This window comes from Pseudorca crassidens, chromosome X (genome assembly GCF_039906515.1).
Source record: "Pseudorca crassidens isolate mPseCra1 chromosome X, mPseCra1.hap1, whole genome shotgun sequence".
Taxonomy (NCBI): Eukaryota; Metazoa; Chordata; class Mammalia; order Artiodactyla; family Delphinidae; genus Pseudorca; species Pseudorca crassidens.
Window position 1 is genome coordinate 38,851,608 of NC_090317.1, and position 16,925 is coordinate 38,868,532.

Here is a 16,925-nt window from a genome sequence, read left to right on the forward strand (position 1 = left end):
TAGCAAAACTTCGATGTCACCGTTATTATCGTGATATTAAAGAGCCAACACCATGCCACAGTGTCAAGATGACCCTCATCAAGCTGTGATGTCACCACGCCATGGACTCCCCGAGATCTCTTAGATATCAAGTGGGTCCTATGGCATCACACCCTGCCTTTGGCATCACCCTGGCACATCACCTTACTACGGTGTCATATGCTATCACTGTTGTGGCAGAATTCTGCCCTAATGCCACTCCGTCGAAACGTAAGAATAATTAACCCCTAGTTCTTTCCATTCCTTTGGCGGCGGGGGAGGATGGCCACAGGCACTGGTTCGAGCTCAGGAGGTAGTACTCAGCTGCTACCGTTTTCCCTTCCGCTTACCACTGCAGGTCAGGGCCCCCGTGGGACAGGACTTTCTGGCTCCCATAACTCTCTTGCCATGACCCCGCACCCACTTCGTGTCACCGACTCAATGCCCCAACAGCGACCACCCACCCCGGTTCTACACGAAGCCGCTCCCCGTACCTGACTCCATTCTCCAGCTGTCATCCTGGGCCAATTCCACCGGCCACTTGACTACGGCGGCCGCAAGGGACCCCGGGACTCGTAGTTCCGCGCTGCTAACGGCAGAGACGGAGACAGCGGCAAAGGCTCCTCCCCGCCCGGAACTGCGCTCAAACTGCAACTCCCAGAGGCGCCCTGCGATGGGAAAAGAAGCAAAGGAAGGAGCGCGATTGGTCACTGGGGGAGCTCTAATGCCTGTTTTGATTGGCAGTCGGAGCTGGCGACGTGAGGCGGTCTTTGGTCAGGCTTCACCGAGATCCTGGGAAAGCGAAATGGAGGGGTGTGTGTCTAACCTAATGGTCTGCAACCTGGCCTACAGCGGGAAGCTGGAGGAGTTGAAGGAGAGGATCCTGGCCGATAAATCCCTGGCCACTAGGACTGACCAGGTAAAGCAACGCTTGGGGCCTCTCCGCTGGCGGCGGCGGCGGCAGCGGCGGAGGCCAACGTGGCTGCCCGGCCCAGCCCAACCCATGGGGAGGCCGGTTCCGAGAGGGCCAGATCCCCGCCCCCGCCGCCCCATCCTTACCCCAGGGTCACCTCAGGACTCGGGACCGGGCGGCCGGAGCTAGCCCCACAAACCGCCAGTGTTGTTTTTTGGCCCAGTACTTAGTCGCTGTATTTTGGATATTTCTAGAACGTTTGCGCGTTTCTCAGAAATGCCCAATCTTTGAGACATCCGTGAGAAGGGAAGTTTTTGGTTTTTGGAAGTGGATTTGTTTGCTTTTATTAGTGACTATTCAACGGAACACGTGTAACTGAACGCCTCAGCTGGGAGCTGAGGATACTGTCGAATAGAAGGATCAGACGTTAATAAAATAATCCCAAATCATATGTCCGATTATAAATTGTGGTAAATACTCGGGAGAGAAGTTGACGTGGGGCTTTCAGAACATATGGAAGAACCTGATTTAATCTCGCTTAGAAAAGCCGAATGTTGTCGTAACTGAAGAGGCTTTGCAAAGGAGGGAAGATTGGCTGTATCTTGAAGGATGAGTGGGATTTCCCTGGGGGATGAAGGGGCGTTCTAGGCAAAGGCAGAACAAAAGTGAGTGGACCTTGGGAAGTGTTTCTTTCTGCCCTCCTGCTCAAAAGACCCTCATGCTTTCACCCTGAGTTTCTAGAAAGATTCACGGTGCCCTCAGTAAGCTAACATACATTTATAGATTGCCTCCTATTTGACAGGCACCGTGCTCAGCACTAGCAAGACAGTGTCACATAATTACAAATCTCCATTTTGTGTGTTTGGGAAGAGAATTAGAAGTTCAGAGACTTTTTTTCTGGAACTTTTCTTTATTGCTCAACCTGAAAATGCCTTTGTCTAGTTTACCTTCATTTTGCTCTGGTGATATTTAATACTTTAGATTTAATTTAACAATATTAAGATTTAATAATGCTTCTAACCATTCTTCATCAAGTCAATGACATGAAAAAGGGAGAAACTATTCAAGATCAAAAGACTTAAGAAACATAACAAACATTTGCAACTTATGTAGCTTGTATGGATCCTGATTGAAACAAACCAACTGCAAAAAGGCATTTGGGGGACAGTTGGGGAAATCTGGGTATTTGATGTTATAAAGGAGTTAGTGTTAATTTTAATCAGTGTAATAGCTATGTAGTAAAGTATTTTTTAGATACTCAGATATTTAGGTATGAAAGGTCATAATTTTTAAGATTTGTTTTTAAAAATCTCATCAAGGAGAAAAACAGATGAGGCAAGTATGGAAAAATAGTTATAAGATGTAGGTGATAGGCATATGGATTATATTATGTTCCCTGTATTTTTATATGAGTTTGAAATTTTTGTAATAAAGTTTAAAGTACCATTTTCTTTTACGTAGGGCTAAGAAATATAGCAGTCACTGCAAAAAAAATAAAAGAGAGAGAGAGATTCCCTTTGAGAAACATGACTAACTCCTAGCTTATTATTTTTTTAAAGTAATGTTGCTCTCTAATTCTGTGTGTGGTATGTTTTTTGTTTGTTTGTTTGTTTTTGCGGTACACGGGCCTCCCACTGTTGTGGCCTCTCCCGTTGCGGAGCCTGTGCTCCGGACGCGCAGGGCCCAGCCGCTCCGCGGCATGTGGGATCTTCCCGGACCGGGGCACGAACCCGTGTCCCCTGCATCAGCAGGCGGACTCTCAACCACTGCACCACCAGGGAAGCCCTGGTATGTTTTTTAAATGGTTATAATCTCAACTAGTTTCATGAATATTTCTTTCCCACAAGATACATTTGTTCTTCCTAGAGCATCTAGAAAATTCAGAGCTGACGGGTTTGTGTCCCAACTTCACGATTTACTAGCTGTGCGACCTTAACAAGTTGCTCACCCCGAGGAGTCTGTAAAATGGGGATAATATCCACTGTATAGGATCATGGGGATTACAGGAGATGATGCACGTAAAACTCTTAGCACAGCGCCTGACATAAAAGTACGTACATAATGGAAATAGCCAAAGCTGTATTTCTGCCAAAGCACTGAAATCAGTTTTTTGCTCTATTGCTTTCATGGCTCTAGTCTGCCCAGAATTACCTACTTTCATCAATGTATTCTCCTCATGTTACTAAAACCTTGGTCTCTCTTATGTAAGTAATATGGTTTAAGGTTACCTACCTGAGGATCCAGTGCTCTCCATTTCTTGTTCCCAAACTGTAGGTTTGCTGGCTCCAATATTAATTTTTGTTTCTGCTTTCTTGCCTTAGTGCTTCTATTTTTCTTCAAGAATGTTGGTCTTATTGCTTCTCTGCTTCCCGTGTAGGACAGCAGAACTGCCTTGCATTGGGCATGCTCAGCCGGACATACAGAAATTGTTGAATTCTTGCTGCAACTTGGAGTGCCAGTGAATGATAAAGATGATGTGAGTACTAGGCAGAGTTGATAAATGCCCAGTTATCTTTAGACTCCAGACTGGTGTTTACTAGAGCCCGAGTATTAAGCTCACAAACAAATTTTAACCTTTATGACTAGGAAGTTACAGCATGGCCCCAGTGACCAAATACAGGACTGGTGGTTGCATTATTTCAGAATGTTCATTTTGCCACCCATAGCCTGTAATTTAAGGTAAACATGCAGATCAAGTCTTATTATGATGATCCCTAAGAGACTACAAATCCTTTTTATTATGTTAGAAATTGTTTTTGGTGAATATTGCCTGAATAATGAGGGCCTAGATATCTTTTTTTGTTATATAAAGATTTGGTGTAATGGTATTGGTTATATTAGGATAAGACTTGTGAAGAATAAGGATGGAAATGTTTTTGTAGGCAGATTCCTTTTCGAGGATGCTCAATGAAATAATATTGATAATGGCAAAAAAGTAAAAACAGTTTAATGGAGGAACAGTTGAATACAGCATATATATACACCTAATAAAATAATACGCAACCAGGGGATTCCCTGGGGGTCCACTGGTTGGGACTCCGCGCTTTTGCTGCTGAGGGCACATGTTCAATCCCTGGTCAGGGAACTAAGATCCCGCAAGCCGCCCGGCGTGGCCAAAAAAAAAAAATAATGATAATGATAATAATATGCAACCAATAAAGTGATGATTCCAAAGAATGACATAGAAAAATTTTCACAACGTAATGATAAGTGGACATTGTGGAAAATGCACCTCACGGAACTTGATATCCTATTGGGGTATCCTTGATCCCAATCTTAAAACACATTAGAATTAGACTTATGTATTATTTCCATGTTGTGGGATTATGGGTGCTTTTCTTTTCTTCTATATATCTGGTTTCTAAATATCCTGCAGTGCTTAATGAGGGAAAGAGAAAGAATATTATTTTTTTAAACCATTTACACACAGCTCTGTAAACCCTGCCTAAATGTTAGCATTAATCCCTGTGCCTTTTCTCCCTGGTTTTTGTTCTGCCCACTTCTTTTACAGGCAGGTTGGTCTCCTCTTCATATTGCTGCTTCCGCTGGCCGGGATGAGATTGTAAAAGCTCTTCTGGGAAAAGGTGCTCAAGTGAATGCTGTCAATCAAAATGGCTGTACTCCCCTACATTATGCAGCTTCCAAAAACAGGCATGAGGTAGGGTTCCATTCCTAGGCTACTTCTTTTGAGTTCTAAACCTGTACGCAAACACAAATAGATCCCTGCATTGTTTTCTTCTCCATCTTCCCAGATTGCTGTCATGTTACTGGAAGGCGGGGCTAATCCAGATGCTAAGGACCATTATGAGGCTACAGCAATGCACCGGGCAGCAGCCAAGGGTAACTTGAAGATGATTCATATTCTTCTGTACTACAAAGCTTCCACAAACATCCAAGACACTGAGGGTAACACTCCTCTGTAAGTGACAAGTAGCAGTCATTTGTATTCTACCTGACATCAGCCCTCTTGCACTAATTCTTACACATCATTTCTTTTTTTAGTCTGCTTATAAATGTAATACATGTTTATGGCAAAAAAATTTGAAAGTACACAAAAGTATAAAGATAAAAATTCAAAATGCCTATCATTTTGCCACCCAGAAATAACCACTGATAACATTTTAATGTATTTCCTCCTTGTCTTTTATATGCAAATGTACATACTTTACATATGCTTTTTTAATTGTAAAATTGGGACGATACTGTGTATATAGTTTTATATCTTGTTCTTTTCACCTCATAGTATATTGTGAGCATTTTCCAATGTGAATAAATATTTCTAAACCGTTTTTGAATGGCTATCCACAACGCCATTTTATGGATAAGGCATAATTTAATGATTCCTCTATTACTGTATATTTAAGCTTTTTTGAGTTTTCCATTATTATAAATAATGCTACATTGACCAACTTTATACAAAAATCATTGGCCATACTGCTGATTATTATCTTAGTATAGAAGTTAGAAGTAGAATTGCTGGGTCAACAGATACACATAGTTTAAGACAATTGCTGTATATTCCGAGATTGCTTCCAGAGTTGTTGTATCATTGTACCCTCCCAATAGCAGTGTGAGAGTGCCTATTACCCCCTCACCAACACCAAAAATATCCTTGTCTTATAGGAAAAATGGTATTTCAGAGTTGTAATTTACATTTTTTATTATCAATGAAGCTAAACATTTTTTAATGGCTATGACTATATTCCTTCTCTAAATTATAACATTTTGTGTCCCTTTCTCTGTTTCCTTTTGGAGAATTAATTTATTTTTACTGATTTTTTTATGTACCCTTGACTTGACATAGTACAAATATTAACCTTCTGCCATGTTGAAAATATTTTTCCCAGTTTGTCTTTTCATTTTGTTTATGATTTTTTTGAAATAACCGAAGATTTCAACTCTATACAGTCAAACCTATTAATCTTCCCTCATAACTAGAAAGTGCTTCCTCACCCTGAAATTAGTTAACTATTCACCTGTATTTTATTATATATTTTTTAAAAACATTGCATTGGTTTGGTTTGGTTATTGTTTTTCATTTAACTCAAATCCATCTGGAATTGATTTATGCTTGACCTGAAGCTGTCCTCTACCTTGATATTTTTTCTACAGTACTTGGCCACTATTCTTCCTTATCGAATGGTGACTTTTTTGAACCAGAAATTCTGTGAGTCTTCTTTTTAGTCCAAAGTAGGATTCAATTTTTTTTTAAGTATTGTTTTCTTAACTCTTAGTTTTACAATTTTTTTTCTGTAGTTCTGAGCGACTCTGTCTAGAAAAACATGCATATTCTATCCCTTTTCTCCAAATAAGAAAGGCAGGGTGGCCTGGAGGAAATTTAGGAGTCAGGCAGTATCGGGTCCTGAGCAGAGCCTACGATTAAGGAATAGCTACATGCTGTTTACCCAATCCAAACTCAGCCACTTAAACAACTATATTAAATACTTGTATTAAGTAACTCAGAGAAGTTACTTAACTTTCCTGAGTCTAATTTCCTTATCTGTAATGTGAGGATAACAATTCCTTCCTCACTAGATTGTTGTGAAGGTTAAATAAAATAACATGTTAGGGTCTAATACCCTACCTGGTAAACCGTTAAGTGCCTGACAAGGTTTCCCCCTCACTTACTGCTCAGCCATGTCATCATAGGCAAAGACTAACCTCTGTCACAATTTCAACTGTAAAATGGTGATAATAGTACCTTGCTAACTTACAAGGTGTCTGTAACAATCAGATAATATAAAATTTTTTAAACTGCTTTTCCAAAATTTAAACCACACAATTGCTGTTAGCAGGTTGTGTATGGAGGTTTTTCTAAGTTCTAGCCTGGAATTATTGCATGTGTTTGGTGTAAACCACTAATCTTCATAAAATAAGGACGTTATTCCTTAGGCCGGCATTTACATCACTTCTGTTGTAGTAGGACCAGAATTGTGATTTATGATCTGGTATTATAAGACTATTCCAATGAATTTTAACTTATAAACAGTCTTCCCCATGAAAATCGATTTTCCTTTCCAGATTAAGTAACTTTCCGATATTACACTACCTAATAATATGCAGTTTAGACTACCTGTCAGGAAATCCTAACCTTTACATAGAATTGCAAATGATTAATCCATCTTTGTGGGCCTTGATTTCAGACACTTAGCCTGTGATGAGGAGAGAGTGGAAGTAGCAAAACTGCTGGTGTCCCATGGAGCAAGTATTTACATTGAGAATAAAGAAGAAAAGACACCCCTGCAAGTGGCCAAAGGTGGTCTGGGTTTAATACTCAAGAGAATGGTGGAAAGTTAAGCAGCTTGGATTTACTCTTACTTTGTATGTTTTGTGGTTGTCCCCTACTGTCCTAGAAACTAATGTACTTGTGCACAAGATGTCATCTATGAATTATGAAGTTGTTTCATCTTCCAAGTATTATAAACATGTTGACTATTGTTCCTGCTGAGGTATTTTTTTCTTAGCTTACAACTTGCTTTCCAGGCATTGAATAACAATAATAATAATTGAGATTGTTCTATTGTTGTATATTATTCTGTATTGAATCTTGGTTAACTTTGAGTCAGTGATTCTGTGGCTGTTGTGAGTCTTCAGCACCCTGCCATGCACCCTTTATCCCCCTCTGAGGCAGAACAACCCCAATAGCACCAGGCCAATTGTTTTGCCAAATGTTTCTAGGTGGATTCTAGAATGTTCTTCCATACAGTTGAAACACATCGTAACTCGTTTTTCAAGCCCACTCAGAGGCCTATGCCAAATATTTCTGTTTTTTCCAACAGTATGGTTTAATTTGTTTTTGTTATAGGAGGAATACTTACATATTGTGAGGATGAAATTTTCAGTTCAGAGGGCAGGCACGCTATCCAAGTTTGGCATTCATAAACACTAAAATAATGAAAAATAATAGCCTGTGTACCAATGTATCTTTTTAATGATGAGCTATTTCCCTCCAAAATAAAGTGTATTGTTTTACACAGGCCTCTCACTGTTGTGGCCTCTCCCGTTGCGGAGCACAGGCTCCGGACGCGCAGGCTCAGCGGCCGTGGCACACGGGCCCAGCTGCTTCGCAGCATGTGGGATCTTCCCGGACCGGGGCACGAACCCGTGTCCCCTGCATCGGCAGGCAGACTCAACCACTGCGCCACCAGGGAAGCCCAAGTTTATTGTTTTTATAAAGGAAGTTTTAAAGTACCTATATTAAGTCATCCTGTATTGAAAAGAATGTCAAGCTTGTTATGATGTGTAACAAAAATGTGTTTTTATTTGTATTTCAGAAACTAAAAAAATAAAATGTTGAGAGAATCTCCCAATTCTTTTTGCAAATCAGACACCCACTTAAGCCTTTAAATCCTTTATAAAGACAATTTCTTTATAAAGACAATTTCTGGGTAGCTCTGAAGTCAATAAAATCAGTGAAGCTTGACCTGCAGCTAAAATCTTTAAAAATAGTAATCTTCTGAATTGCTAATTAAATGTGGAGCAAAAGAAAATTAATAAGTGTAAACTTGATCTCAATTTAGGGAAACATTTTAAATGATTACTAGTCATAAAATCTAATGAACTGCAGGTGACTCTTCAAATTATTTTTTAATTTGAACTTTATGCTGCAAATATTGCTTGAAATAAGTAATCCAAGTGAGTCCACAAACTTCAATTAATTTGGGGTCAGAGACTTAATGACCAGTATCTAAAATGAGTTTTGTAAACGCAAACCGTGTTGTTGATATTCAGACCCTTTTACATAAGTATTTTGAGTGCTGAGCTTTACGATTATTAATCAGGGAAGCATATTCTTATGGAACTAAACTTTGTTTATTGAATGCCAGGGATAGAACTAATGACAGGGGAAATAATTTGTTTCTAATGCTTTTTAGCATGATCAAAGAGTAAAGTTATATCTAATAGGGCCTGTTAGGGCTGAAGGTATTCATAAGTACTGAGTTTTATTGTCTGAGGTAATAGGCTTTGTGAATGCAAAAGAAAATTCATCTTAGTTCTTTATAATACAGATGGAACCAGGCCTCAGGTAATTTGTAGGCTGTTGGCATTTTAAGTGAAGTGGCTTAACATTTCAATCATTGATTTGTGTAAACTAAGGATATTGATGGCCTCGGATATTGATCAGATTGTTACCTGTTCCCTGTAGGAAACCCAATAGAGATGAAGCTGATTCAAGTTCAGCAGGTTTTACAGTTACTTTCAAGATGAACTCAGGAAAGATGACAATTTTAATTGTAGAGCTTAACTGAGAATATAAGATGGAAGAAACAGGTAAATAGAAGAGTGGAAAAAATTACATTCTCAACTATCTATTGGAGGGAATCCACAGTTTCAGTGAGGTTCTATGAGTGAGATTCAAGATAATTCTGCATTTTACTTTGTAATCTTTGACTTAACAGCTTAACTGTATGACCCCAGTGTTTTGATTTCCCAATTTAACTATACCAACTACACTGAGTTCATTACATGGCAGCGTCTTCTACTTTCTGTTGCCATATCCTTTTACACTATCAAACCCCCAAAACCTTCTGTTAGCAAGTTTGATATAGTGTGGGAGCTTTCCTTTGGGTGTATGACTCTAGCTTCACAGTTCTATTGACTGCCTAAAATTGAATGCAGAAATTTTTATGTTCATTTTTCTGGGAAGAGGGTTCAGTAACTTTCGTCAGATTCTCAAAGGGATCTGTGACTTCCCAAAAGGTTAAGGATCCCTGGTTGAGAGAAAAAAGAATGCTGAATCAATTATCAGTAGACCTGGGTTCTACAAAAGTAGAGTACCACACTTTATAAATGTTTATATCCATTCTCCATTGCAGGCATTAAGACGATAGAAATCATCTCCATTTTACAGATGAGCAGACACTGAGAACTAGCACTACAGCCAACACTAAAATCTAGCTTTCCTGGATCCTGATCCATTTTCTTTCTGCCTCTACTCAAAAACAGTGGGCCAAATGGAAGGTACTGTGGTATTTTGATAATAACCCATTAGTTGTAACACCCCACCGACCAAACCCTGTGCTTTTTTTTAAATTCGTGGGTTTGGGGGATTTTTTGTTTGTTTGTTTTCTGGTTTCCCAGAACCTTCATTATCATCTCCGAGTTTTTTGTTTTTAGACCAAAGCTTCAAAGACAAGTGGGATTGAGTCTTCATTGATTGGTTTGAACATTTTATGAGACCCTCTAACCTGTTTTACAGGTTAAAGGTTGTAAAACCACCTTTTATTACTAAAACTTGGGTTTGTTTCATTGAAATTAGTAGTTTGGTGCAGTTGAAGGAGCATTACACTGGGAATCAGAGAACTTGGGATCTAGTATTGACTTTGTAAAATCTTAGGCAGATCATTTTACCTCACTTCACTCAGGGATTCTCCTCTGGAGATTGGGTGGGGTTCTATAGGAATGACCCAGCTTTTTAAACTACACTTACCCCTTCCTGTCTCCCCCACCAAGAATATAATTCTGCATCACCTCCCACTTCCACCCCATCATTGTCAGGAGTGGGCCATTGTGTGCGTTACTACCCTCAGGTGCACTGAGATTGAAAAAGTTCAAGTACTATTGATCTCAAAGCTCCTTTCTAGTTCTTCTTACTGAAAGTTCATCAAACCTGAGTTACAGGCCAGTGTAAAAGCTGCAAATATTAACTTCTCAGCATACAATATTGCGGGGAAAGTTCACTTGGTACTCTAAAGGACATGGGAGATCTCAAATGCATAATTTCTTGGTTGTTGCTCAAGAATTACTATGTTTTACTCCTTTTTTTTTTATCATAGATCACTATTATTTGGAGGCCCTCCACAGTGCTGTACAAATTCCAGCCTTCCCTTCAGTCAGCACACTACTGTTGATAATGACGTGCAAGAACTTGTCATAGTTAGAAAAGCTGTATATTACATGAAGACAAGAGCTAGCTCTGATTCTGCTCACCATTGTATCATCAGCCACAGTATCTGGTCCATAGTACCCATTCAGTAAGTGTCCAGTGGGTGACTGAATACACAGATGAATTTGGGGAGAATAAGGACCGACAGACAGCCCAAAAGCTGTTCCATTGACTTTAGCATATCCTAGTTGCTAAATGCTGAAACAAAGAGGTGACAGAAGTTCCTGGAAGTCTTTTTGGGTGGTGAGAAGTGAATGGTTAAGAAGCCAAGGCTGGTTTCGAATTTCGTTGGGACTACCTGTAAGGTCAGATCTTAACAAACGGCACCACGAAACAGAGGAAAGCTTCAAGTGAGCTCTTATTAGGGAGCGCTCCCGGGCGAGGTTCACTGGTCCGAGAGAAAGGGGGCCAGAGAAGTCGCGCCCGCGCGAGGGTTGGGCAAGATTTTATAGGGGAAGAAGGGAAAGGGGTGTGGTGAATCTGGGAGGGCACAGGGTATTCCTTATTTGGTGGTCTTTTCGGGTATCCTGGGGGACCGTTAGTCCCGCCCCTCGAAAGGCGGGAAGGCTGGGCTGGTTTCAAAGTCCCCAGGTCAGTTCCTGGAACTGGGTGGTCCGGAGAATTTCGTTCTGATGCAACCTGTGAATCTGATTGTGTTCCCCTGCCTCGGGCCAGTTGGCCTTACATCCCGACATCTTTGGTGTAATGGGGCGGCGTTCTGATCTCTGGCTACTTCATGCTGAATGGGGGCGTCGAAAGGGGAGTCGGGCGACCAGAGGTCCGAGGCTTAGGGGAGACCAGTGGGGGGGTTCTGTAGGAAGCAAGGTGTTAAGGACCGAGGAGCATTTGGTTTGTGGCCACCCGAGAGACTTCCTCCATGCGCCTGCGAAGGAACCTAAGAAAACAGGGAGCAAACATGAGCAAGATACAGATGAGAATTAAGGGGCCTAAGATTGGTGTTAGCCAGGTATAGAGGGTGGATCGCCACCAATCGGGAATTGGGGAGGCGAGGCGGACTGTTGGTGTTTGCGTTGGAGTTCTTCTCTTAAGCGATGGAGGGCTTTTACGTTGTCTTCGACGAGTCCTGTTTCATTGATGTAATAGCAGCATTCCTCCTGTAGGAAGAGGCAGGTACCTCCTTTGTCGGCCGTCAGGAGATCCAGGGCTCGTCGATTCTGGAGAGCGACTTGGGCTATGGAGGTGATTTGGCGCTGGAGAGAGGAGATGGAGCCGGCGGAGGCTTCAATGGCTAGCTGGAGTTTATGTTCTAAGTCGCGGGATGTTGAAACACTATGTGTTAGGGAGGTGTGGGAAGTAGAATTGAAGGGCTGGTCGAGCGGGACAGCAGCCAAGGGCGGCCGGCCAGGCGAGGCACATAGAAAGCAGTCAGAGATGTTACCTGTTCCTGTGTGGTTGAGTATCTGTACTGCTTGACGGACGAGGGTCAACCAAGAAAAAGGATCCTCTTTGTGTTCGGGGTGAGGTAGTTGGTGTCTTAGGGCTTGTTCTGTTCCCTGGATGGCAGTGGCTTGTTCGCTCAACTGTTGGATAACTTTGGGAATCAAACTGATATATGAGCGAAAGACCCTGATAGAGCCCACGGGGTAGGCATCAGTTGCCCATCGGTAGGTTTTTCCTTGTACCCCTTTTACCCATCTTGTGTCCCAGGGATCTTTGATGTTGATGAATAATTGACCCTTGCCATTTCTGGTGAGCAGGTGGGATTGTCGGAGCGAGCTCCTGGTATCTAGTTTTGCCACATGGATGTTACATGAGTGATAGGGGCACCCCCCATAGGTCTCATTCCACCATTGACAGTAGTCTCGGGTCTGATCGTAAGTGAAGCAGACAGCGGGGGTGGACCATCCCAAGGGAACACCTTCTATGTTAAGAGATGGGGATCTGGACTGTTACCAAGGCCTGGCACCCATCTGGTTGGCAGTCTCCCGTGCCCAGGACTCGGGTGTGGGTCCGACCTTTAGCTTGCCATGTCCCGTGGACATGGAAGCGCCATAGGGACATCTGGTGAGTCCTGGGTGGCAGGGGGAGCAGCAGGAGGAGAGACAGGGTGACGGACAAGCCGTAGTCTCGTGGGACCCAGCGGTAGGGCTGTCCAAGTCTCTCGAGTTGGGGCCATTTTAAGGCGGGAAACATGGTACCAGGAAGGGTGTCCCAAGAGTTTAGCTGCCGTGGGAGTGGTGAGGATCACCGTACGGGGGCCTGTCCACCGTGGTTTGAGAGATTGAGGGTGTAATTCTTTGAGGAGGACGCTATCGCCGGGTCGTAGAGGGAGAGAGGAAGTTTCAGAGACAGTCACTGTCGGTAGATGACGGTCAGCGTGTTCGCGGAGAAGATGGCGAAGCAGGGAGAGGTAGGGAAGGTAGGAGGCTAGGGGTGGACTCTGGGTTGGTAGGTTGTGAAGGAGGAAAGGGCGGCCGTAAAGTAGTTCAAATGGACTGAGGCCAGTAGGAGTCCGAGGTGAGGCTCGGATTCGGGTAAGGGCTAGAGGAAGCAGGTCGGGCCATGAGACACGGACCTCAAGGGACAGTTTGGTGAGGTGGTCTTTTAAGATCCCCTTGGCGCGTTCAACCTTACCAGATGATTGGGGGTGGTAGGGGATGTGGAGTTTCCAGGTGATCTGGAGAGCCTGTGATACCTGTTGAACCACCTGAGAGACAAAGGCGGGTCCGTTATCCGACTGAATGGAGACCGGCAGACCAAATTGGGGGATGATGTGTTGAAGCAGGATGGTGGCGACTGTGTCTGCCGTTTCTCGAATTGTTGGATAGGCCTCGATCCAACCTGAAAGGGTGTCAATGAGAGTGAGCAGATATCGGAAGCGTTTGCAGCGGGGCATATGGGTAAAGTCGATCTGCCAGTCTTCACCAGGCTGATGTCCACGCACCTGGTGTGCAGGAATGCGGGGCATATGGGTAAAGTCGATCTGCCAGTCTTCACCAGGCTGATGTCCACGCACCTGGTGTGCAGGAATTCGGGGCCGTAGGCCTCCTTGTGGGGAGACGGATGCACAGGTTTGGCAGGCCATGTGAGTCTTTGAGATGGCCTCTCTAAGTCCTGGCAGATGAAAGAGGGGGTCCAAAACACGGAACATTGCTTTTGGACCAATGTGTAAGGATTTATGGATGTCTGATAGGAGGCTGGCTGCTTGGGCCAGAGGTAGGGCAATTTTGTTGTCTATAAAAATCCATCCTTTGTTGTCTTTGTGTCCCCCTTTTGATAGTAAGGGAGCTTCCTCGTGCGGGGTATATGTGGGTTGGGTAGGACTGGTGAAAAATAGGAGTGGAGCTGGAGGATCCCCTTTTGTAAGCTCTCGGGCCACGGAATCGGCCTTCGAGTTACCTTGTGCTATTGGGTTGGATGGGAGTTGATGACCCCTGCAATGGATAATTGCTACTTCTTTAGGAAGCTGGAGGGCCTCCAGGAGTTTTGCAATGAGGGAAGCGTTGACCACTGGGGATCCCTTAGTGGTCAGAAATCCGCGTTCCCTCCGTAGTGCTGAGTGGCTGTGTGCAATGAGAAAGGCATATTTAGAGTCTGTGTAGACGTTAACCCTTTGGTCTTTGGAAAGATTAAGGGCTCGTGTAAGTGCGATTAGTTCAGCCTTTTGGGAGGTCGTTCCTTCTGGGAGGCTGTTAACCTCGATAATAGTTGAGATAGTTACCACCGCGTAGGCTGCCCGTCAGCGCCCGTCAGGACCGAGTATCGAACTACCGTCGACAAAGAGATTGCGGTCCGGATTTGAAAGAGGGGTGTCAAAGAGTCCCTCTCTTGGTGGTTTGAAGGCTTCTATGACATGAGGGCAGGAATGGGATGGAAAACCCCCAGTGCCAGAGATAGGCAGGAGGGAAGCCGGGTTCAGGCGAGGGGAGAGATCAAGAGAAACAGCTGGGTTTTCAATGAATAGTAGGTGGAACTCCTGGATGCGGGAGGGGCCCAGGAGGGAGAGAGACTTGTGGCCTAGGAGGTCGACCAGCCGGTGGGAGGAAAACACGGTTAGTGGGTGGGCCAGAGTCAGTGTGAGTGTTTGTTTGGTCAGTTCGGCTGCCGCTGCTAGGGCCCGAAGGCATGGTTGCCATCCCCAAATGGTTGGGTCTAGCTGTTTGGAGAGGTAAGCCACGGGGCGGTAGGAAGGCCCTACAGGATGGGCAAGGAGTCCAGTGGCTATTCCGGCCCGTTCATCCACAAAAAGGTGAAAAGGTCGGTTTGGGTTGGGCAGAGAAAGGGGAGGAGAAGATATCAGAGCGTTATGGAGGGTGAGAAAGGCCTGTCGAACCGCGGCGGAAGGAGAGGTGAGGGGTCCTTGAGGGGGTTCTTTAGCGGCTAGATATAAGGGTTTAGCGAGGAGAGCAAAGTTAGGGATCCAGTGTCGGAAAAATCCTATAAGGCCCAAAAAGGAGAGAATTTGTTCCGCTGTTTCTGGAGGCTGGAGTTCACGGATTATCCGGGTGCAGTCGGCTGTTAGACCTTTTGTGGTAGGGGTAAGGTGGAGCCCCAGGTAGGTTACAGAAGATACAGATAACTGAGCCTTGGCTGGGGAGACCCGATAACCGCGAGAGCCAAGGTAATTGAGGAAATCTGCAGTGTGTTGTCTTGAGAGGCTGAGAGACGGGCTACAAAGGAGGAGGTCATCTACATATTGAAGGAGTGTGCTGGGGGTAAGGGAGCAGGAAGTGAGGTCCCGTGCCAGCGCCTGACCGAAGAGGTGAGGACTGTCGTGGAAGCCCTCGGGAAGAACTGTCCAGGTGAGCTGACTGGAAGTATGAGTATCCGGCTCCGTCCAGGTAAAGGCGAAGAGGAAATAGGAGTCGGGATGTAGGGGGATAGTGAAAAAGGCATCTTTGAGATCCAGAACCGTAAAGTGGGTTGTGGATGGGGGGATATGGGAGAGCAAGGTGTATGGGTTTGGTACTACTGGGTGGAGAGGAACTATGGCCTCATTGATTATTCGGAGGTCCTGGACCAGGCGATAATCCCCAGAGGCCTTGCGGACAGGCAGGATGGGGGTGTTGCAGGGAGAGTCAGTGGGGATAAGGAGTCCCTGGTTTAGGAGTCTGGTGATAATAGGTTGTAGGCCCCTAAGGTGAGTCTCAGAGATGGGAAATTGGGGCCTTGATGGAAATTTGGAGGGGTCCTTTAGGCGGATGAGAACGGGGGAATGGTGTGTTGCTATTATGGGCTTAGAAGTATCCCAGACTCGGGGATTGATTGGATTCGGTGTGATTGGAAGAGGGGGATAAGAGGGGGAGGGTTCTAGAGACAGGCCGAGAAGAGGAAGCAGGAGTTGGGAGGAGGGGACCTTAGGGTCAAGTCTGACCAGCTGGAGGGAGGCCACTAAGTGGAAAAGGACATCTCGGCCTAGCAAGGGAACTGGGCAGGATGGTATGACTAAGAAGGAATGAGTAAAAGGGAGTCCTTCGATATGACATGGGAGTGGACCGGTCTGGAGTGGGAAGGATGGTTTGCCATCAATACCCATGACCGAGATCTGGGAAGGAGAAACTGGCCCGGAATAAGTAGGCAGGACCGAATAGGTAGCCCCCGTGTCCACCAGAAATGAGATGGACTTACCCGCTCCCTGTAGCGTTACCCTGGGCTCGGCGAGGGTGATGGGGGTCTTCGAGTCCGGGCGCCGTCAGTCGTCAGCCGATCCCAGCAGTTCGAGTGGCAATGCCGCAGGGTCGGCCTGCCCCCCGCGTGGAGCCGCTGAGGGAGGGCCAGTCGTAGGGCAGTCACTCTTCCAGTGGCCCGTGAGCCCGCAGCTGGGACAGGGCTTAGAAGGAGGTCGGGGATTGGGACAGTGGCGAGCCCAGTGGCCTTCTTTTCCACATTTGAAGCAGGCCCCCGGCGGGGTTGCCTTTTGCGGACCCCGTGGATGCTGTGATCCATGGGAGATGGCCGGCCTTAGGGCGGCTACAAGAGCTTGGGTTTGGAGGGCCACCTTCTGGTGCATCCGAGCCTGTCGGCTGGATTCTGCCAAATCCTCAGGGCCATTGTAGACTTTAAAGGCCATCTTTACCAGATCTCGAATAGGGGTTTGAGGGCCGTCTTCTGCCCGTTTTAATTTCTTTCGGATGTCCGGGGCTGATT

General features: G+C 44.9%; 2 protein-coding genes across 7 annotated transcripts in view; one reads left to right on the forward strand and one right to left on the reverse strand.

Moving 5' to 3' along the window:
• The window catches only part of ATG4A (autophagy related 4A cysteine peptidase), a 66,658-nt gene extending 63,458 nt beyond the window's left edge, over nucleotides 1-3,200 (reverse strand). The window contains exons 1-2 of one of the 4 annotated variants that reach the window (XM_067723135.1): nucleotides 3,164-3,200; nucleotides 513-686 (exon numbers count right to left, since the gene is read on the reverse strand). In XM_067723135.1, coding sequence (XP_067579236.1) covers nucleotides 513-686; nucleotides 3,164-3,185 — 196 coding nt within the window. In that variant the 5' untranslated portion in view covers nucleotides 3,186-3,200. The other 3 variants (XM_067723137.1, XM_067723138.1, XM_067723139.1) reach the window with 3 other exon arrangements.
• Nucleotides 694-8,241, forward strand: PSMD10 (proteasome 26S subunit, non-ATPase 10). 3 transcript variants are annotated; one of them, XM_067723141.1, is made up of 5 exons: nucleotides 719-937; nucleotides 3,309-3,407; nucleotides 4,443-4,589; nucleotides 4,684-4,850; nucleotides 7,075-8,241. In XM_067723141.1, exons 1-5 carry the CDS (start codon nucleotides 743-745, stop codon nucleotides 7,226-7,228), a joined length of 762 nt encoding a protein of 253 aa, XP_067579242.1. In that variant the 5' UTR covers nucleotides 719-742; the 3' UTR covers nucleotides 7,229-8,241. The 3 variants fall into 3 exon arrangements, with proteins under 3 accessions (XP_067579243.1, XP_067579242.1, XP_067579244.1); XM_067723143.1 differs by having other exon boundaries at nucleotides 726-937; nucleotides 4,684-4,771; nucleotides 7,075-7,218; XM_067723142.1 differs by lacking the exon at nucleotides 3,309-3,407 and having other exon boundaries at nucleotides 694-937.
• Nucleotides 8,242-16,925: the final 8,684 nt, after the last annotated feature.